Here is a 22,931-nt window from a genome sequence, read left to right as displayed (position 1 = left end):
ACTTGGAACAAAAGCTAGTGAATGAAAAATATGACGAACCCAAGCGTGAAGCAAGGACATAATAATTATTTCACTCATTTATATCGCTTTGCTACGGCACGTGACTAAATGTTTCAGCTGAAGGGTTTTCTCGTATGCTATGAGTAATTATTATCAACGGCATGACCGAAAGCTGTTTAATTATTTCCAAAACAAAACCATGTTTGCGCTACTGTTTCCATCAAGCAATAATAACTTTGTAAATTTATGATTTGAGCTACATAACTTAGCCACAATTTCGTACCTACTATCGTGTAACTATTTCATAAATTGAATAGCAGAATAGCAACTCCAAAAAATGAGGTTAATTCCCGGTTAACTTTAAAGGGCATCTACTGAAAACACAATCCGGTTTCCACGCCAGAGTGGACATAATCGTCAAATTATGCTGGCCGATGACTGCGTGTAATTAGAAAAAGGTAACCCTTGCTCAAGTTCAGCCAATGTTTGTTGTTTTTATAGTCTTTACGTTGCAGCTAACGTAGCCGCTAATCACTCAGAGTGATTTCGTTATCATTACTTTTCCAAACTAATCCAGCTCGCCAGACTAATGACCCTACCCGCAATGTTGTGGTTGATTCAACTTTTGGCGAATTGCTTTCGTGATTCCAAAATGCGTCCAAGCTTACGAAGGGGTTACGCTATGTCAAAGGTCACGACGACAGTCTGAACCATCATTGATTAAGACGAAGTTGGATTCTATTTATCTTTCATCAATGGCAATGATTTGGCTGTTGAGGGTTTGGTTTTTTTCTCAATTGATCGGGGTGAATGAAAGGAGAAATGAAAAGTTCTCAAAATGAACTAATGCCACACTGCCTCCTGGCGATAATTAGAGCCAACATAAAGTTGATTAGAATTTGTAGAAGCAACCCATCCGCCATATTCGATTTAATGGTGGTGTTCAAAACTCACTGCTTAAAACACTCTACTCTACTCTGAACTGTAGTGTTAAAAAGTACGATCTTTATTTCATTTGGATTGGAAGATATCTTCTTAAGGAGTTTTATTGAAGCAACTAAAACGCTTCTTGTGCAGCTATTAAAACGCTTCTTGTGCATGAAGTGCAAACAAGGTTCATTTATATTTGCATAACCGTCATCAAATGAAGTATTTCCACGGAAAAGCTTTGATGCCAGTGTATTTGCAGGCAACCTAATTGCCTTGGAGAATCATGTTGGAAAACCTTCAAATTCAACACCCTTCTACGTTTTACCACTTTTCCTCGAAGGAGCATACACAGCGAAGCTTCTCGAGAGTTTTATAATGCTCAGCGATGTATCTGGACTGATAACTGAACAAATTGCATCGTAAGCTGGGTTTATAAACTTAAGAAGTACTACGGAGCTTTGGGGAGCTTTTCTTCTTCGCTCAAAATGCGTCAAACGAAGGAGAGTGATAATTGTTTTCGCTACAATCATTGGGTATCTTAGTTTGAAGTATTCTCCAGTGCTACTTTTTCTGGGCATGGGCCAGTCGCTGGAGGAAAATATCGATTACCAAAAGCCGTGTTGAAAGCGGAACGGTTCAAGTTATTGAACCGACGAAAAAGTCAATTTGATTTCTGAAGCGCCTCGGGAAAAGAGTTTCCCAAGGACCAACTGCTTGACGTTCGCCAAACGACGGATTGGATTGCCAAGTGTGGGGTTGCTTCATCACAGCGGTTACGGTTTGATGATAGCGACAATTCCGGGCGGTTCTAAGGTCGAAATGCTAAGCATTTTATGATTTCACATTTTTTAGTTTTGTTGTTGTAGCAAGAAAGTGGGTTTCGGGAAAATGGGTCCGCGAAGGAAGCGAACTAAGTTTGCTTCGTGTACGAGCAAGTTTTTAATTAATTTTCCATTATTCATTCATTGTTTGCCACTGTTTTTGTCGCTGCCGAAAGTTCGACTGGGTGACTTTTGCGTGGCTAAGACATTGGTTCGGAAATTGTATCGACATTTGCATTGTCAAAAATGGTTACGCCCGGGTGACGTTTTACCAACTTTAGAAGAGCTTAAGAAACTACACTTCCTTCTCGCCAAGTTATTTAGCTTAAATTTGAGTGGCCTTCAGCGTGCTTGTATGGAGCTCGAGATGACTAGGGAACCGTAACGTCTGCCGACGATTGAACTCAGGAATCCACGACGATGGAAATTGATTGATTACGCGTGAGCGAACACGGAGCAGACCCAGTTTGCACTCAATCAGTTCAGCGTATATTGCAAATAGTGGCTGGGAAAAAGTATCGCTTCGTTTAACACTTCATCTTTCGTTTCTTTCAACTTCGGTGAAATACCCGGTTCTCGGAAGGAATGCTGACTGTGCAATCTGGTAGACGATTTCGCATAGTTTAGAAATTTAATGATTTAACTTCGACAGTCGTAATTAATAGTCACCTCATTCCTAGCATTGGGCAGTACAAAAAAAGGCCAGCAAGCTGGGCTGATATGCTCCTTTGTTGGCGCAAGCAACGGATACAGAATAGTCTACCGACTTGTTTTGTTTTAGAAAACAAAAAGCATCCCAATTATCTTGGCACAGACACAGTGAGCAGTGCATTGATTAATGAAAAGTACAGAACGTGAGCATCGTCACCGCCATCAGAACGGAATAGATAGTAGAGTAATACGGGCGCACATTAATCATTCGATGCCATTCGTTCGGCGCTTCCTTTAAAATTAAAATTACACTTCCCTTAATGTAATCCTTAAAGTGTGATGGTTGCGTTAATTAAAGAAGCATAAGAACTAGTATTCTGTTCCAGTCACCCAATGGTCATTTTAATACTGGTACTTTAAAAGATACACAGATGTACTTACCACCACTCCGACCATATTGCGCTATCTCGATCGAGATGCTCGTTCCCCGAGGACAGCTCAACGTTACGTACTCTCGATCACAACCTGCCCGTTGATATGTGCGCAACGTTCCTGACAGTAAAGCTGCAATAATAAGAGAAAGGAGACTATATTCGTTGCACTATGCGTATGGAAAGGGTAATTTTAGATGTGTTTGATTGTTGTATTTTACGCAACATCTTTTATTTTTGTCACTTGTATCCTTATTTAATTTGAAGACGCCTAAATTCAGTGCAACGATAACGGCAAAATGTATCGCAGATCAGGTCAACCCGATGGTTTATTTATCCAATTTTCAAGTGACAATTGATTTCCATCGTTCTGTGTCATCCACTAGATCGGACATCGCTTCTCACATCGCACTGTAGTTGTAGGATCAAATCGAGCCCCAGGAATGCTGTACTGCTCGTAGAACGATAAATTTCACCGACGTAGTACCGAGAAACGAGTTTATCAGCTGGAAATCACTCCATATCCATTGCACACCGGGTGGTCAAAACGGATGGAGTGAAAGGAACAGTTGGTCATATCCGGTGTTGGCTACGATTCGGACCAGGAGTGTGATGGACAACGTTTCCCTGTCCACCAGCAGCTGGGACGACTGTCTACGAGGCTGACGGAAACGAACGATGTTTGGTGTCCGTTTGGACACCGAAAGCACGCAGCAGGAAACACAGTGGTGACAATTCACTAATGTTGAAGCAAACCGTACCATGGGCTTGGGAAGCAGAAGATGGATCAAACCAAAGGACAGCGAGTGATGAAGATGTTACCATTTGTATTTCTTCAATGTAGTTCAGCTGGGGTTAGTACAAAGTTGTTTTTCAATTTATCCATATCACAGCTGTCCAGTGGTGTAAATTGATGAGCTACAGATAAGGACTGTCAAATTTGTTAACAGGAAAATGTTGTTTTACAGTGCGGCTACCATTACTGCCAGAGCAATCTCAAGAGTTTTATTCGTTTTGTGTGTAATTATTTCATTCATTTGTAATTATTTCATTTCATTTCATTTCGTTTTGTGTGTGTAACATTTCTGCAGCACAAAGCTGAGCACTGGCAACCAGTTTTGGGAAATATTTGAAGGACAAATCAGAATCAGCTTCAAGCGCTTCAGCTCTAGTCAAGTGTACCATCTTTTGCGAAATTATGCCAAATGTATGTATTTCCAGATTTTCCGGGGGGTGTCATTCCCGCTGGTCCGGAATCTTGTATGTTGCCTCATTCATTCTCTGTCTATCATCTGATTTATGACTCGTATACGATCGATGAAGCCATTGAAAAAAGTGACTAGATCAGTGGAATGATAACCAGAGGGTTATTATCAACATTTCATGATAAAAATCTGCGTTTTGTATATAATTGGTCCATTTTAAATTCACAAACCACCACAGCTGAATGAGCTCGTTTCATTGAAAAATGAAACGACGAGGAGTCAAATGAGGCCCAAACAAATTGTAATTATTGATTGGTTACCGTTAGCCATAACGCTGTTTAAAACCACTGATGTAATTTGTGGTACCTTAATCATCGCTCCGCATCTGCCGTTCAGAATTGGAAAATGCGAAATGGAAATAAACTCACCACGAACTCGGGAGAAAAGTTTGCATTTTAAGTACTTTGCCGAAACCGATCATTGCAACCGATTTTAAGCCGATTAATAATTATACCGTAGAATGAATGGGAAAACGAACGAGATTGCGTAAGTCATTCAAAGTACCCTTGAACTTTCCCATCACACTGAATGGCTAAGCAACGGACACCCAAAATATGCGAAAAGAAGCGACGCTGAGGAACGGGATAGAAAATTATCGACCCGTGCTTTGTGCTTCGTTGTGCTCACTCACAGATACAGGGTGAGGCCGCTAATTAGCTTTCGGTAAGACCATTGCGAGATATTTCATTTGGATTTTACAATCGACCGTTTGTGCGTTCCAAATAACCGCTGACACTAAGTACGGAGCAAACTGGTCGTGAAGCAGAGTGAAGTTGGCGTCACGATGAGAGAGAGTAACAGGATAGCATAACCGGATAGAAACGGCAGCCAAAAACGAAACGACTCCCGGCAACGGCGAAGACAGCACCGCGTGCCAACCAAATTTACTTGTGGCACCAATTTGGGCGCGCGATAAGATGCTCGATAAGAGCAGAAATAAGGGGAAGCTTTTATTTGGTCGATGTAGTCAGCGGCGCCCGTTGCTCATTGGATGGATATTAAAAACTTGTGCCAGCTTCGGTGGCTCCAGGGGCACAGTAACTTTTCAACCGAAAAGTCCTACAAATGCTCTTTGAGGAGATTAGGAATGCTTCACGTTTCTCTTTCTTCATGAATTACCCGAGGGAGCCGCTCACGTAGCCGGCACGGCCCAGAACGCGCGGCCCTTGGATGACCCACTGCGAGAACGGAAGATGACGACACAGAATTCCGACAAAACATGGTCCAAAAGACGTGACAAAGGCAGGTTTGAGAAACGCCAACGAGAGGCTGGTTGGTTTGTGAAGCAGTGGAATGTTATAAAAAAAACGTAAAAAAAATAAGTAATCCTTTGAGAATAAACGAAAATCTTGTGGTTTTTTTCGGTGGGGTTCGTAACAAGTTTTTCGTGTCTCAATGAAGGTCTTAAATTAGGTGATTCGGTCTACAAAGCCTACATGGTGTGGTTAAATTCATTCTTATTTAATGCTATGCTAACAATCAATGCTAACGGAGAGCATACTGTGGGGTTTCCAGAGATTTTCGAATCCTGCTGAGTTCAAGCTGATTCCGGAAAAGTTAAAAAAATCCTACTTCTGTACATGTTGCACTTTCGATGGAGCATTCCACGCTTCAATTAAACTAAGAGTGGATGCGCACCATTACTTGTAACGGTAGCCACCGTTGCAACGACCTCAAATGAGGCTGGTCGAGGTTCTCTAAATACTCGTCAGCCATTGTTCATCTACCAAAAAAAAAAAACAAACTCCTCGTAGGGCCGCCGCAAGATGTGCACTTCATGCGGTTCGTGTGTTCCGGGAACAAACTTTCTCCTTCGTCGCTGATGAATTTTGAGCCACCGTGAGTCCCACGGCTACAAATCATCGCCGTACTTAACAGCTTATTCCAGAAATTAAATTTCCACAACTTTTCCCCCGCTGATGGTTACATGCGTAAAACACACCTTTTCGTCTTCGGGGCGTCCAAACCCGAACGGACCAGGCGATTGAGGAAAGCGCCGAGCCGTCGGTCGGCGTTGGACTTGAGACAAATGCCCTTTTACATAATGGAGCCCCACCGCGGGGCGGAGTCCGGCCGTCTACCCGGCCGTAGCGTCACCTGGCCCCGGGAAAGTGCCCTCGGGCGTCGTACGCTGCCGTAGTCTGTTTTTCCCGCTATCGTTGATAAATCACTGACAACGAGTCAGACGGTGTTGTAAATTATATGCTCCATTTCGCAAAACTCCCATCGCCAAACTCAGGTTCGCCGGCCAGGTTCGGCGTGGCGGGCGGCCCGTTGGCTGGGCTCTGCCGCGACCCAAAGATGAGCATAACATAAAGGGACCGCCAATCCCAAAAAAAGCGGAAGGAAACAGGAAACGAAAAAAAACACCGGAACAAAAACCCGGTTCCGAAATTCCATTCACCGTACAGGTAAGGTGGGCAAAAAAAGGGACGTAAAGCAAAACAAAACATCCGATACCGGAGGAAAACGCGTTTTTCCCGCCACACAACGATGGAAACCATTCAAGCGAGCCGAGTGAAGGTTTTTTTTAAGCTTTCTTCCCGTGAAACAAAATCCCCGCCATTTTCAACGGAAAGTTGTGAAAGTCATCTCGCATCTTCTGCGTTGCCAGTGTCATCTCACCACCTCCGTTGTCGAACACAATTTACCAAACAACGTAGCGGCTCGTGTCGGCCCGTGTCGGCCGGCTCATCGAATGGCGTGTGGAGGACGAAAAGTTTGCTAAAGTATTCCAATATAAATTGTTCCCGAAACACCCAAGTGCTGCGTAAGTAAGGTGCTACTTCAAAAAATGGCAATGATCTCAATGACGTGCTATCAACTATCGCCCAGCCGCTGCTGAAGTTGTGAGGCTGATAGAGTGTGAAAGTAAATGCCGATCGCAACCGCACCGAAAGTTAATGCTGGAAAATGAACCACTTTGGTTTTGAATTTTAACGTTTTGTCAACAATTTATTGCACGATGTGGCCTTCTGTTCGATAAGGAAACTCACAGGTACAAGGTCATCCGTAACGTAGTATCAAAAACAATCTTAAAATAATACGTGAAAAGTTATGTTTTTAATGGCACGTTTTTATCATACAGTTTGTTCTCTTCTAACAAACATGTTGCTCCAACGGGATGACAACAAAAATGGCAGACATTGAATTGAAAGGTTGACTTGGGTTGAGAGATGTATCAGTAAAATGCCAGCTCTGTAATTTTGAAACTACGAAATGGATCAGCCTGTATGTTAAAATCAACAACGCATGATGCTGCTGTCGTTAAATTGTAATTGTAATATTGTAATTTAATTTCTAGTATTATGAGGCATATTGAGAATAGGAAAGTATTATTGAGACTAAAGTATATTAGTATAGATTTTTTTCCGTATAGTAAAATCAAGCAAAACCTCGAATGAGATCCTTTCAGTGTTGAAAGTCTATCCAGAAACGGTAGATGTAAACAGGGTACAATCCAAAGTTAGTCTCTTACTTACGCACTACCAAAATTCAGCACTCTCTGTGCTCCAATCTTGGGGCTGAAATGGTGGAAAAATGATTTTATTGATTGCGTAAACGACAACTTCCTATTGAATGCTCGTGCAGTCATGTTGAGGCACAGACTTTTTGCGGAAATGTATCAATTTGGCGGACCTCCGATCGACAAACATTCGCTTCCGGTATTTCTACGAACTCTCACCAGCGTGGCTGGTGGCGGTATTTGCGTTTCATGCTTCAGCGAACGTCGAGGTGTTGATTATGCAAAGGCATACCGAATAACCAAAACAAAAACCACCGCAGGGGAGAAGTAAAGCATAAATCACAAATTGAAAACCAATCCAAATCTAAGACGATGCGCGCCGGTGCCGGATGTGGCACGGCGATTGTTTGCGCTCGTTGCGCCAGAATGGAGGAAACCATTTTGTTATGCTTGCAGACCGCAACCAGATCGTTGCGACCGGGCCGGCATTGTTTTCGCATCCGCCATGACAGCCCACTAAATTTGGCTGGCCGGACAGAAATTGAAAGCGCAGCATCCGGGGCCCTATCCCCGGCCGGTCGCCGGAAGTGCCAATCGCACTGCGTTTGTGAAACGAGGCCGTAACAGCGGATGCAAAATTGTTTCGGATCTCGTTCAGTAAGGTGGACGGGTTTTACTAGAAGTTATGTTAAAGATGGGCACCGTTTCAGAAAACGCTGCTTTGAGAGTGACAAACCGATCGAAGGCTGGTTCGGTGTCAAGAGGCCAGCGATTCACGCTTCTGGCCGTCCAAAGCCGATTAGGAATGTAGGGCATGTCGAACTTCACAACGCCGATGATAATACGATCAAGTCATTCTCCGAAAGTGTAAGAAACTTTGTGTTTTCGGGTTTCTTAGAATCTCCCATTTGTGCTTTCCTTTTTCGTACTTCTTTTATGATGCATCGCGAAGCATTGTGAGTTTTACTATTTCAGGGTAAGACTTTTAATACGTTTTACCAAAAACCGTTGTTGGATTTTAATCAGCATAAGCCTTCTATCATGTGCAATTTTCTACAAACTGCAGTTCGGTTAACAAAAGGTTGTACTTTTTGCAACGAATTGAAAATGAAGCGTAAAGCAGAGCTAACGAAAAATAAATTGGAGTCAATGTTAAGGATGCAACGTCTACCATTGCGACTTCACGTAGCTGTGTCCTATTTTGCTTTCCCTGATGAGGTGAAAAATCGTATACGCCAGGTGGCTTCTGGAAGAACGGAACGGAAGCAAATTTAAAGACACGCCACAAGGCATACGACAAATGTGTTGGTGCAAAACGAAGGGCGCAAAAATTGTCAACTTCTTTCAAGGACCTGAAGGAGGAGGTTTCAAGGAGGTTGAAGTATCTGGCACTATCTCCCGAACCGAAAATCGTTACTCTTCCACTGCGCACCTCTCGTGGCGCAAATTCTTTGGTCCTTTGTCGTTCCATTACCTCCGTTCCTCGAAGAATTTTACACTTTTATTGAGTGTTTTTTCCACTTTCCGGGCTCCAATGGATCAACTTCAACCCTACGCTCGGAATTGATCGACGAGAAAATGAAGAGAAAAATCGACCATGGCAATCCAATATCGGAACTTTCCGACGACGACTAGCTGGAATAATTTATCTGTGAAAAAATTAATCCAATAAATCTTTGAACCAAGCACTGCCAGTACCATTACTCGGCACATTAACGGTTCTGTGAAGGAGTCGTGAAAACAAAAGTGTTTCTCGCGGAGGTTCTAAGCTTAACCGTAGTTTACAAAACAGGTAAAAGTGTATAGATTCATGCACAATACGCTTATGTATACAAGAAACATTTAACATTTTAACAAACGCTTATGTTTAACATTCTTTGACGTATGCGTAACATTTTTCGAATCAACCGTAACGTTGATCCTTAGATTCAGAGGCCGGGAAACTTTTTTCCCCCCTTTTCAAAGGTGTATGAATGCAATTTTGAATGCGCTCGTTAAGGACTCTTTCACATTCATAAGGTTTAACCATTCGTCGAGCGTTTGCTCACCGACCCTTGCGGTGGGTCTCATTTCCACTGGGCGGGTGTAGTGGTAAACTTACAGTGGTCCCCACGATTTCTCCGCTATCCCGTCGGCAATGGTTCAGAAAAGTTTCCCGGAGCAAAAGTTTTCTTCGGCTCAGTTGAAAGTACGTGGCAAAACTTCTTAGTACCCTTCGCGAGTCCCGGCTGTGATACGACGAATTTTTATTACATAGATCAAGTTTTACGCCGCCGCCGTGCCGTCGTTTTCCACTTTTCCAGTTCGAGCGCACTACTAGTACCTTTACTTTTACGAGTACTTTTACAACAGATAGGCGTTTCATATGTATTACAAAATTTTGTTTGGTGACGAATTAGGAAAACTGTGTCTCTGTCGCCTCACTGCTCGTATCTTCTCAGATAAATGTGCTTTTATCGATCATGGTTCCATCCTTGATTGCTGAGTAAACCGGTGTATTTTCCTATTGTTAAGCACTTCAAGTTATTATTCATTCGGTAATATTTTTATCGTGTAACATCTCCTGTTCAGTAGCGATTTGCGGCACCAAGTGCTTTTGTGCTATGCAGCCAGCATACGAGTTGGTGCATATTCGAGGTCGAAAAACCTGGCGAACCCACCTTAGACATTCTAGTTGCGTATGCATGGCGCTAATCCTGTAGCGATGGAGTGTTGAGTGCTAAAGTGAAAAATGCAATTGAAAAGCGGTCCTGCATCCCTGGCGTGGTGTGTTCTGCTGCAAATGTGCCCCACATTTCGGAGTGTGGTGCTTTGTGCAGGAAAAAAGACAAGATGAAAAAAGCAACACAAGAACTAACACGAGCCAGACTTGTGGATTGGCAGGATGGAGTAAAGTGGAATTTAATTTTTCATCCTCCTTCGCTCACAGAACCCTAGGAGACCCCTGGCCCTGGCCAATGCCAGAGTTTTGGAATGAAATGCACATTTACTAACGATCACGTTAGGCGTTTCTCACATTCGCAAGGAGCGAAAGTTTTTTGTTTCTTTGCTTCGCCCATTTTAGGGTGCATCCGTTTGCGAAGTTGACTTACAGCTGGTATTCCACCCGGGAGTGTTTTCAAAAGGGTTTCCAATGGGAGCTATTGCAAATGTTGCACGTACACCAGCCAACTGCACGACAATGGGTCTTGGAGCCAATCTTTACAGTTGTGCATCACGTTCACCGGGATGCAACGCTTCGTTGAACGACGTAGGGAATGTTCGAAACGAAGCATCGATTACGCGTCAGCTGCACGCTGGTGTTCTTGTGTGTTTTCGAAAGACCCTACGCTAGTGAACGCGCCGAAGAATTCCGGCAAAATTTCTGCAAACTCGCAAAGCAAAAACGACCCACTGCATTCTAGGCCAGTTGTACAGCATATCCTATGGGAAGGTCTGTCTACCGTTCCGTTTTTCGGACAGATTTCCAAAGGATCTTCGACGGACTAGCTTTGTCTACTGGCAGCCCCAGTGGCTTCCACTTTGCATTTCACAACCTACATGTGTGAGTAATAATGCGTATATCGGCTCAATACGTACGGGCAGTTAGCGAGGATGTAGAAGGGTGTTCGCTTATCAAGCACTCGATAGGCAATGCCACTCGACTGGGACATGGGCAAAACCGCAGTGGTACAGTTCGTGCACCAAACCTATCGATGCCAGCGTTCCTCAGCTTCGGAACATTTGTTCCTGGCAGTATGTGAAAGATGCTCTTTACACCGTACGCAGTGTGTATGACTCCCGAGCTGGTCTAGCGAAAGGTGTTGCAACCGAGCCGCAAAGGAAACACCACTTCAAACTGAAGGCGATGGGCTCGAGGAGAACGAGCACTACTGGCGGTTATCTGACGATGCGAGGATAAGTGGAAATAAATTATTCATTCGACTTTACTGGAGCCGTGGTGAGTTCTAGAATCGTACGATATCCGCCCGTCCGGTGACAAAACGAAACGTAAACAAGCAAAGGTCCAACGGAGAGCCTTAAAAATAGAACATGGAAGAGATTTGCACAACAATTCGTTGAAGTTTCAACCACGAGCACATTGTGGTCGGCTCTGAAATATGAATCTATTCAAAGTCATGGTTGATTCTTCGGTTTCAAAACGCTGTGGGCATGAAATGTATCCTTACTGGTTTGCTTAATAGAGTATACGGCTCATGAAGAAATATTGATTCGAAGTTTGATTATGTATCAGATCAATTCCTATAGCTTTTGGGTTTCATATATTCGAACAGCATCGTTCAAATAATATCACTTCGAACAATTTTTTACACTAGTGTGACTTGCTTGAGTTACAAATATCAACTAAAATATTCTCATGTAAACTTACTACTTAGCAGTTACATGGTTCTGCTAAGCGAGCTAATTTCTACATCATTTAATTTTCTTCTTTCCAAACATGACTTGAAAGGCAAACATACTCCACTTGGCACAAGCTTCCCAGTAATAGTGCTGCTTTAACACCACCATTAATTTGCGGACAGTCATTTGTAGGCGTTATTTCCCAGGAACGAATTGACCGTCTTCATTGACCAGCTCTCGTACTAGGTAGTCAGCCGCACGCGACATACCGTACAGCAACCAAAATTGCTTTGGCGTTGACTTGCGTTATGTAACCGGCTCGACCGGTCAGCATGTTTGAAATCTGTCTACGATTCGGACCGTGTGGTCGAACGGCTAATAATACTGTTCGACTGTCCATGATGGCCAAACGATGGCGGCATCCTTTTCTGCCTTCCCGTGCGCCGCTGCGAGGCGAAAAAAGCTGTCGGTGTTCGAAATTGAAATAAATGTTCATTACTTTTCTCGCCAATGACAACAAACTCTTCGCGCTGATGGTTTTGCGGCTTAACTCCGCATTCCAGGAAATCGTTGGCTCTGCTTTTGCACCCGTGCATGCCGCAATCGGAAATCGAAGGGTTTGCGAAGAACCGCCATTTCCAAGCTCCACAGGCCAAAAGCAAATTTGCTAAATTACCCCGGGATAACTTATGAGCTAATAAAATTTGTTGGCTCGCCCATCGACCCAAGGCCCTATCTTCTGTAGTCCAGCAAAGCGTTCCAGCAATTATCGAGTCCCATTTTTCCCCTACGCTCGCTGATGGAGACGCCTGGTGGTCGGTGGAAGCGTTAAACTTTCACTTGCTCTATCGTTCGACGGTAATGGAGGGTATAATTCCGCCAAACGGGCTAGTGCTGGACTGGAGCTGTGTCAATAAAAATATTATTTCTTCCTCATTGCCTTGTCAGACAGGGCAGGGTTTGCTGGTTGCATCCTATAGCCTAATTGCGGGAATCAGATATATTTACCCAACTTTTTATAAAGCTCTAGCAACGTTAATACAAATAAAGAAATAATACCTATCGTCCATTTTGAAAGGCAATATTATTGGACACTCTTTCGTTTTTATGTCAGTCCCTAATAACTATGAAAATAGTTCACCTAACGAGATGTTCGATTTCTATAGATGAAATTTACTTTGACTCTTGTTTCTTCAACGAGTACAAAAACTCGTTTGGCTTTGATCACAAAGCATTGCTCCCTAGTTTGCCAACCATGGCCATCGATTGTTTACGAAATGTTGACAAATAGTACTTTGACGATGCCCATAAGCAGCCGAATTTATGGCCAATGAACGTTATTGTGTACGAAAAATATTGGTTTTCGGTTTACCCTCTCATCCAAGAATGACAGCATATTTTTGCTGCTTCAGCGCCTTTTTTAAGCAACAGTGACACTGAAGCCAATATAGTTGACAAAAGGATTTAAAGCAAAAAATCTTTTCAAACCCCCTGGATGATTAATATTACGGGCGATGAGGAATGAAACAGACCGTTTTTATCTACTGGTCGAAGGATGAGATGGGCGTGTGCGAAAGGCATGTCTGCGGGAGTCATTTTTGTTGAACAAAACACAAAATACAATGACGAAAACGGTGATGGAAATCCGTAGCACGGTACGGCAACTGCCAAAAGTAACCAGAATTTCCGTGGGCAAAATGTGCGACTTAGAGCCTAGACACTCGACGTAGTAATGCTAAGACTAGCTCCGTTAAGTCTCGTTGGTTATGTAAGTTATGTTTCTTTCGATGTGAAACGTTGATCGAAACGCACGGTTCGGCTGTTAGGACAAGACTGATTTATTTCCTTACATTTTGTTCCTGATTTTCCTATTTCTGTGTAGCGGTTTATCTTATCTATTGTGAACGAAGGACGCGTTGTTGGTGATGACTGATGCTCTGCCGGATGAACCATGTCGGTACCTGTTGGTGTCACGTGGTGTACCCGGTGGTGTTGACTCAGAGAACTGGACTGCGCTTGCTGTATCGCCGTTATCAGCAGTTGTTCGTCATCGTCGCTATTGGTTTCCTTGTAACTGGTGCGGCAAGCGTGAACTTGGAGAACTTGCCGTAACTTGTACTTTGCCTGTGGCCAACTTTTTGATACTTTATTATTTGTATTTCAGTTAGAGTTTATACATTGGTTAATTGGTTAACATCGAACATCCAGGCAATTAGGAACAAAGAGAATCTTTTTTCATCTCGTGAATAAGTATCGCGTACAAGCATTCAAAATATTCGTATTAAAAAATATACGACTACACTGTGTGAATTAAATTAGGTTAGCAGGCCAACCTGCTGTCGATAGGGAATTAAATTAATGCCGGGACATTCCTGTTGGGTAAGCGGGTGGGCATCGATTGCTCGTGCGCGGCCAACATTCGCGGATCTGGCACAATCTGGTGCAAGAACCACGGCCAAACGGTTTGATCGACCGAACTAAATAATGGGTGGTGACCGTAAAAATAGACCACCAATGACAGTGGTCTACGAGAGACGAAACGGTCGGATGTTGCGGCGAAACGTATGATGCCGATGATTCTCGTGACTCGCATTATGAACGCTTGGTGGTCTTTTCAGGACTTTGAAATCTTAGCTTTAGCTTTTCCGCAATAGTAACAATTGATTCTTTTGAAACCATGCTCCGTGCTTCGTTTTTGTTGTGTCAATTTTTATTTATTTGCTTTGCCTACTTTAAACGCTGCTTTAGTCCAAAAATAAGGCTATTGATCATAGTGCTAAGGATGAATTGCATGAACAGTTTGAAACACCTATGTGCCGAGTTTCATTGAAAAACACCACCATGAATAGAAATAAATTGATCTGAACGTTCAACGTGGTCAAAATAAAGTAGGTGTTATTCTGGGAGTCTGTGGGTGAAACTCATTAGAATAACATGAATAGGCGATTTCATTTAATCCAGGATCTGCCCCCATGGATCGGGCCGCAAATGTATGGCTTTGTTCCACAAATTTCCCAACCCAATTGGTCAGGCGATCAGTCGTGGTAGATTGATCCCTAGAATGCGGATCCCGAAAGGGCGTTGGGTGCATGCCCCAAGCTCCTCCGCGCTGAGCTGCTTCAATCGGCCGGCTGGCTTGCGATGGTTTGTTTACGTTTCGAGCATAATTTCGAGTTTGCAGCATGGCCGGAGAAGCGCGGAGGAACTCGACGATTTTCCGGCTATTTTCGTACTCGCCTGTTCGCTGACTCGTGTCACACCGGTTCACGCTGTGCTATTTTCGTGACAACGGACTCACGTTTGCTGCGTGAGCCCTCTCTACAAGAGGGCAGCTTGTGAGAGGAATGGGAAAGCGAGGCCCCGAGCTGGCTTCGATTCGATCGTCAACGGGCGGTGTTTACTCTCGTCAGCAACACTCGTCGCCGAAACAGATGCGAGGACGTGTTCGTCTGATGACTAATGTTGAACTTGTCCGTTTGTCGCGGCATTTTGTAATTTTTGAGCAAAACCCCACACTCGGAAAAGTATGTTTTCTTCTTCAACACTCAAATTTTTAGCTGCTTAGTCGCTCTGCACAATATCGAGTACGGTGCACCTGTGCACCGATTGCGGCGGGACAGAAGCCAGAACGAAAATAGTTTCTCGGTTGCAAATATAAGGAACTGAGATCAAAAGACTTTCATTACGCTTACATTTTCCCATTGTGCAAGCTTCCAGCTAGCCCGGAGGTGCCGGAATCAAGAATCAAGCAATCAGCTCAAGATCTCAATTTTGCGTAATAAGTATTTCTCTTTCTGCGGGATGAGGATTTTCCTCACTGGCTTTGCCTCATTTACCTGAAACGCTCACTTTTATCTTACTGACCACGGTTTCGCGCAGCACTAATGGGCAGCTAAGCATAGAACACAACAAAATGAACAAATAAAAGAATTATACAGAACAAAAAATCTCATCACCCTAACATGCCTTCTTCACAAAAACATGTTTATTCTAACGTTCACGTTTACGTTCATGAAACAAAGCATTTTTTGAAGATAAAACCGCCAAAAGCAACCTCGGTTTGCAGCAGCATGTTTTCGTTAGTTTTAATTATATTTCGAATCGATCCTCGGGAACCACGGATAGCGCGGCGCCTTTCAAGAAATCCCAAACGTGTTATGTTCATAAAATAACGCTCCCTAAATCTTTATTTTCGTTTAATGGCCCGCAATTTCAAAGCAATTCAAGTGACGTTAACCACCCATCGCGCCCGATCCGACAATGGCCTTTCCCGGCGTCCCTTCCTATTTGGACGATCTTTCCTTCGATTTCACTCATCTGCCATGAGGCGGAGATAAATAATAGTTATAGCTCGCCGGTGCTTTATTGCCCTCCGTGTACTGGCCCGAGTTTTGTGGCTAAATTTCGTTTTCGGATATTGTACAGACACCAGGAGGTTGAAACGTTCCCTCACGCTGTCGTTAGCAACTCGGGGGAAATTTATGATAACAATCGGGTTTCCACCTTCCCTGATCTGATCTGGTTGTCCCGGTGCAAAACGCGCAAACGTGGCAGCTTACATTTCAATCAAGCACATATTTTGCATAATGAAACGTTGCCTGTAGGCTACAGAACATTCTGCATGACTATTAAAATTATTCGTACATTGTTGCAAATTCGTTTTAAAATTATTCGCATACACTTCGCTGCAAACAATTGAACACTTATTTAGTATGAGAGCTCAAGCTGTAGGTTCGTACACAGACGTTTAATCATTATTCTTTATAGATCGGCAAAAACATTTGAATATCATTTTGCACACGTATGAATGTGAATGGTGTGCATCGTACATGTTTCGTTTCAAACGTTTTAAAAAGGTCCTTCAGCGTGACTGTAAATGATCCACCGAATTAGCAATCAGTCCGGCATAACACCCAAAGGCACAGTGGCCATTTTACAGCATTGAAAGTTGTGCAATAGTAGCCAGCATGGGCTGGAACCACTGGGCCACTGCCCAGCAGAGGCGTAATAGGTTTCCACCTAACGCTATTGTGTGAAGCACTGCACGAGCCTCTTTGCGGTGGCTGTGGGAACTTTTGACAAACCCGATCCACCATCGAGAGGATGTAGAGCAAATAGTTTCACTGTGCGCCGAGTGTACTCGGGACACAATGGGGTATTCCAGCGAAGTGTAGGATTGCTGCATCGCACCCGGTTTATTGTTGCCGCGCTGGAAAGTGGCTCCCCATGATTACATCGTCGAGCACTATTGGCACAATTTAGACATGCGTCTTTTTTTGTCCATACTCTCTATCCGCAAATTTGGTTCGGTTCCATTCAGCAGTCGGTGTTTAATGGTACCACCGGTGGCGTACTCTTCAACGTGATTCGCCATCGGGGGCATGCTGCAAAGTTGGTCACATGTAGCTCGGTCGGGATGTGCTCGTTGAAACTTTCTCTAGCGTACTTCGTCATTCGCCACAAGGGCCGAGTGGTAATTTCATCCCTCAAACTCAACGGCTTAACGGATAGCTTTTCGTCTACGCCTCGGCAGTGGCAACGAAGCGTTTCGGAGCCGTAGGAAAGAATTAAGAGGTGTTAACGAGAAGTTAACGTCAAATCAATTCACGAAAACATTCTAACGAGGGTCCACCGATCGCATCTCTCCGACATCGCCACCAACAGAGCGTAAAATACATTCCAACCCGCTCGTGAAGGCTCTTCATCAATAAAACATGACTGATTTTCGTGGATTTTCTATGACATCATTTCGATCTACGCCCATTGCGCGCCTCAGTTTCACTGGGCGATGAGCAGACGCTAGATGGATGATGTCGCGCACCGGTAGATGTGTGCTACAACATGTCGAGCTAGAGAGGGAGGGAGAGAGGGAGAGAGAGCGAGCAACAACAGTTTTTGGCGAGCATAAATTGAATCAGGCAGGCTCCAAACATTCCACGGCCGGGAATGCCAGTGTCCACCAACTAACAAGCGGTGGTGGCAGTCGGGTTATTCGGTGGAAAACTATTTCTGTTCCGGAACGATTCTGAGGGAAAATTGACAAACAATTTAAACCTTTTTCGTCTCTCTGGGTTTGTTTCGAGCCGCCGTCGGCTAGGAACCATCGCCGGTGGGCCCAAATTTCCATACGCATCCGGCATCGCGCGCGACCGAAATGCAAAAGTTTTACAGCTTTTCCTGCTGCCTGACGCCATTAGTGTGCATTCCTGCGCACTGTTTCTGATGCTTTTACGATCATTCTTTCATGAAGTATGTCGTTTATTATTTCCTACCCACGCGCAGACCATAGCATAGCTTCGACGGAAGTATGAGGCTTAATGTAACTTCAGCTTTGGATATTATTTGTTTTTTTTCGGTTTTACTTTTCAGCCTCATCATGAAACTGTCCGTTTTTTTTTTCTCCGGAACTGTTTATTTATCACCTTGCGGAGCGCAATGAAACGATTTAACAAGGGACCCGGTGGGGGGCAGCAGTGTGGTTTTAAATGTTGCACGATTTATGGTTGGGCCAGTCCGTTCATTTGGAGATCGGACCTTGTGTATCGACCAAAGTGCCGCACTGTCCCGGCTCTGGTGCTAAGCGAAGATATTTTCGAGAACCCATAAATCAAGCTTTTCGAGTGCTTCCTCTCTGCCCGATTCTCGCCATTTAGTTGAGGATCAATTGAATCTAAAATTGCAGCAGCCCGACACTCGGCACTCGTCATTCGGAGGGGCTTCGCGGGCGTTGACGATTTATTTACTCTAGAGATTCCGGATCAATGCAAAGCCTGAAGCGCTCCGAAATCATCTTTATTGAATCAACAGCTAGGAGCATAAAAAATATGCTTTCTTAGGTGCGCATCGCTTCACATTCTGGTGATAAAAATTTAAATGTTATCCCCCATTGTTGATGAGCTTTATTCCCGAAAGCCGGAGTTTTTGAAACATTTGAACAGTGTAATCCGGGCTTCCCCGGTGCTCGGTTGCCCGGTGGTGTCACGGCCCGTATGCCCTGCCCTTGTCGCTAAGTGGGCGTTGTCGTCGTGAGGCGTCGGGCAAGTGCCTAAGCCGTACGAGAAAGACGAGGTTCTACGGAACGGTAGCGGAAAGACGTTTGCTTGGCCGTGGAACATTCGGGGTCGAGTGAACCACGCGGAACGGGCTATTCTGACGGGCTGCCAGAACCCGGGCACCAGCCAGCCAGGCAGCAGTCGGGCGAAAAAAGTGACAACGCTCCATTTACATAATTCAGTTACATGTTAAAAGTGTAGCCGGTAGCAGTAGATTTAATCCGTAATCCTTTATCGGACGCTCTGCAGATGGGTGTTGCCCGTGCGTCGGGCATGGCATCGTAAATTTAATCAATCCCTGCCCACCAGTTCCTCCCTGAAACCCTTTTCGGTCTTGTTTGCCATTCGTTGGCAGTGGGTATCTTCACCCTCGGCGGATCCCCAAGATCTCCGACCGAGTACTGGACACTCACACACTCACGGAAATGGGGCATGGTTGCCACTACGAGAAGACTGCTCCGACCCGAAGCAGAAGAACCTGGTGGTGTAGGGAAGGCCGAATTCTACTGTCCTCGGCCCACAACTCGGCCCACGGCCCAGATCAAACATAATAAAAAGTCATCTTTCGAAGCCAGCCTCATGGCAGATATATCATACGGAGCCGCTTTTTTGCCGGCGCAGCCAAATCCGCTCGCTGCCACTAAACTTCGGTATCCTTTCGGTATCCCAGAACGTTCATGGCGTTCATTTTTCCAAAGCCGACGCCAAACCCCTCTTTGAATAGGTGCAATCGGTGGTGGTGCCGGACACTGGCCAGGCCGGGTTTCGGTATATAAATATACCAAAGTCCGACGGTCCACTGCGAATGTTCGGCGCCCGGTCCTTATCGGACCCCGCTATGCACACTCCGGGACGATAAGTAACGTCCACACATGGCGCATGTCGAAGGGTGGAAAAAATGCGACATATTTTTCTGACTTTGTAACGCCTCTGCACGCTCCGGCGGACGATTGCAGGGCAGTCGGGCACGATCGGGTCCTTTCGGAGAAATCTCTGAAATTTGCAGCAAATATGAAAATGAAATATTGTAACGTTACAATCTCTGCCCGTGCGTCGCGCTGATGAGGACTTCAATTTATGCAAAGTGAGTAGAGAATTCAACATTGTCAGTCGAGTGTGGCAAATTAAAATATTAACTTTTCGGGATACTCGCAAATGGCTGGCGTTCCACTCTTGGCTTCTGGCGTAGAGTGAAGAATTATTCCAGTGGTCAGCGGCGATCGGAACTTATTTCTATCTTTCGAAGAGAGAAAGCGCCGCCCGAGCAAGGTTTCGAGTTCTGAAAGGGATCAGCAAAAAAGTTCACCAGATTCAACAATCCTCACACGCTCCACGCTCCGTCCGGCAGAACCAATGTAAACATGTTCCAGAAAGTCGTACCGTCGTACCGGTCGTTGTGTTTCATTTGTTGCTGCCCGCCCGCTAGTTGCCACACAGAAAACCGCCACCGGGATACACATGGGTTTTATGGGCTCCTTCGTTTGCTTAGGGCCACGAGTAGGGATAATAGTTTGCAAACAACGAACCAGCCCGAGGCCCAGGCGGGTGTGAGCTAAGAAAAACAAGATGTCGATAAAGTTTTGACCGACCGGGTCTTGGCCGGCCCGGTTCGGGTAGCCGAGGGAGCCGAAATGTCAAAACTCTAGATTCAGATTTGCGTTTTAGGTCGATCCCGGGCCCACAACTGATGCTAAATGAATTGAATTTGAGCGAAAAGTTTATTTGAGGCCCACGCATCGAGTTCAGCCGCTCGATCCAGATTGTTTTTAATGGCGGACGGCCGAATGGCTGGACATCACACTACGCAGGTAATGTTTTGTTCCCACCCTGCATCCTACTAACGGGCGTTCGATGGGCAAACTTTTCCTGACTTCCTGTTTGGGTTTCCACGGGAAAACATTCCCCTCGTCCGATCTATGCACAGATTTCCCGCTACCATTTCTGACACAAGGTAATGGAAATTGTTCACAAAACCATTGACAGCAGCAACTATCTTGCTAACGTTTGGCGAGGTACAGCCCAAAAGGTTTTAATGGAACAGCGCATGGTCAGCACCGTGGTCGTTTACAGCCCTTACAGTCCTTATTAGGGTTTCGAACGAAATATTCCGCACAGTTTGCGGTCAGTTTGTGACTGCCGCCCAGTGGGGGTGAGTTCTTTCTATTTTTGAGAAGAATGTGCCAAATAAATAACTTCACATCCACCGGCTTTGGCATTAAAAGTGGCAGAATACTCTCTTCAAATCAGACTTCGGCCCCACAGCCAGTCAACCGAAAAGCGCATGTGTGTTTAATTGATAGATTTATAATCGGTCGCTGATGGGTTGTTGTTCAGGATCAGCGTCAGCGTTGTGTTAGGGAGGCCACACAGTAGCTCCCGGGCACGATGATGATGCATAGGTTCCTATCGTCATCTGTGTCGTCCAATCGCTCATTCATTAATCATGCTCGGGGCCATCACCGCTAGTTGGAATCGATTGTTGCACTGCTTTAGTGCTTCGCACGAAAGCGCAGGCTAATGGCGGTGGAATGAGTCGTTCAATCCACCCAGTGTCCGGCCGGATGCCGCGGCTAGGCCCCGTTTGCTGGTCGGTTCCTGCAAATGATTTGTAGTGGCATTTGAGGTAGAGAACATGAATCGAACACCGACTTGCTTCCGACCACCGAATAACTGCTAGCTGTTGTTTCCAGCCAAAAGGGGCGGATGTAGCTTTTCGGATGTGTAGGAGCATTGTGCGGAAATTGTGGTGGTTGTGTAAATGGGCAAATAAACACAAATGCTTAAAGAGATTAACAAGGGATCATTTGAACACTGGTCAAAGTCAGTCGAATGTACGGCGAACGTTCATGTCGTTCGGTGAATAAATTGCTCGAGTTGAGTTACAAAACTACAAACACATGCTTGCAGGCTTGAAGGATGCTTACCTAGCGGATCCACGCGGAATATTTGTGTATCGGGATCCGCCCGCAACGTCGGTGGCCATGCTGTCAGCAGCATGAAGATGGAAATCCAATCGAACGGGCTGTGCGGGATCACTTTAAGCTGCCTCAGTTCCATTCCGATGGCCGTTTGGTGGGTTTGGCTAAGACAATTAAATTCTGCTAAATTCTCACTTCGAGAAAGCTTTCGCCACAACTCCGGCGATCCGACACTAGTACAACTAGAAACAACGCGCGCACTGGGGTACGATTCCTTACACCAAAGCACTACGATCACTCAAACACACACATGTACACGCACACTGGCACCACCCTTCTCTCTATATTTATTTCACACTGTATAAACGACAATCGACGCACTCCATTTACTTTGGCTTATTTACTTCACTGTAATGCCACCCAACGTAATCCCGTGGGGAGAGGGCTGGCTCCCTACACAACAGATTTTCATGTGGCTTATCTCCTTTATTCATTTTGTGGTCATTATTAAACTTCACCGAATCCCCCCGTGGAGTTGCTGGATATTTGTGCTTCCTTTTTTTGTGTTTTTTAATTTTTCACTCACCCATATTTCACGCCATCCTCACTAACACTGTCGTAACCAATTTGTTTGGCTCCGTGTACATCCCGGCAGCCCCGGCAGCTTCCTACACCTTGGCCGAACCGGATGCGGTTGGCGATCTGGCGCGGTTTCCCTTTTTGTTTTTTTTTTGCTAGATTTATGTTAATACGCTGCTTAATTCGGTGACCACAATGAATAAACAGGCCGTTGGCCGTATTTCGCGCACACTTTAATTGTGTTCGAGTTTTAATTTTCGACCTCAACGTTTCTGGATCGACCACCGAGCCGGACTCCGGTGCGTGCTGATTTCGTCGCCCTTACCGCCGAACCCTTGTTTCGGCACCAGATCGGCGCAATGTCAATCGTCCTGCCCAGCGCCGGGATCATCGTAAATGAGTAAAACGTGCGCGCCGACGTGTTTGGCTAACCATTAAACCGACGGGCCGACGGCCAGCAGCAGCGGCAATTGCTGG

The 22,931-nt window shown here is 45.0% G+C and overlaps 1 protein-coding gene across 1 annotated transcript in view; it reads right to left on the bottom strand.

The window, feature by feature from the left end:
* LOC131210705 (protein eva-1) overlaps positions 1–22,014 on the bottom strand; it is a 65,210-nt gene extending 43,196 nt beyond the window's left edge. The window contains exons 1-2 of the mRNA XM_058203986.1: positions 21,882–22,014; positions 2,844–2,966 (exon numbers count right to left, since the gene is read on the bottom strand). Of these exons, the coding sequence (XP_058059969.1) occupies positions 2,844–2,966; positions 21,882–22,014 (256 nt within the window). The remainder of the gene's footprint in view (positions 1–2,843; positions 2,967–21,881) is intronic.
* Between the last annotated feature and the right edge of the window lie 917 nt (positions 22,015–22,931).

Source organism: Anopheles bellator, chromosome 2 (assembly GCF_943735745.2).
Source record: "Anopheles bellator chromosome 2, idAnoBellAS_SP24_06.2, whole genome shotgun sequence".
Lineage (NCBI taxonomy): Eukaryota > Metazoa > Arthropoda > Insecta > Diptera > Culicidae > Anopheles > Anopheles bellator.
The sequence above is the reverse complement of the archived record's forward strand: the minus strand, read 5'-3'. Positions and strand labels throughout refer to the sequence as shown.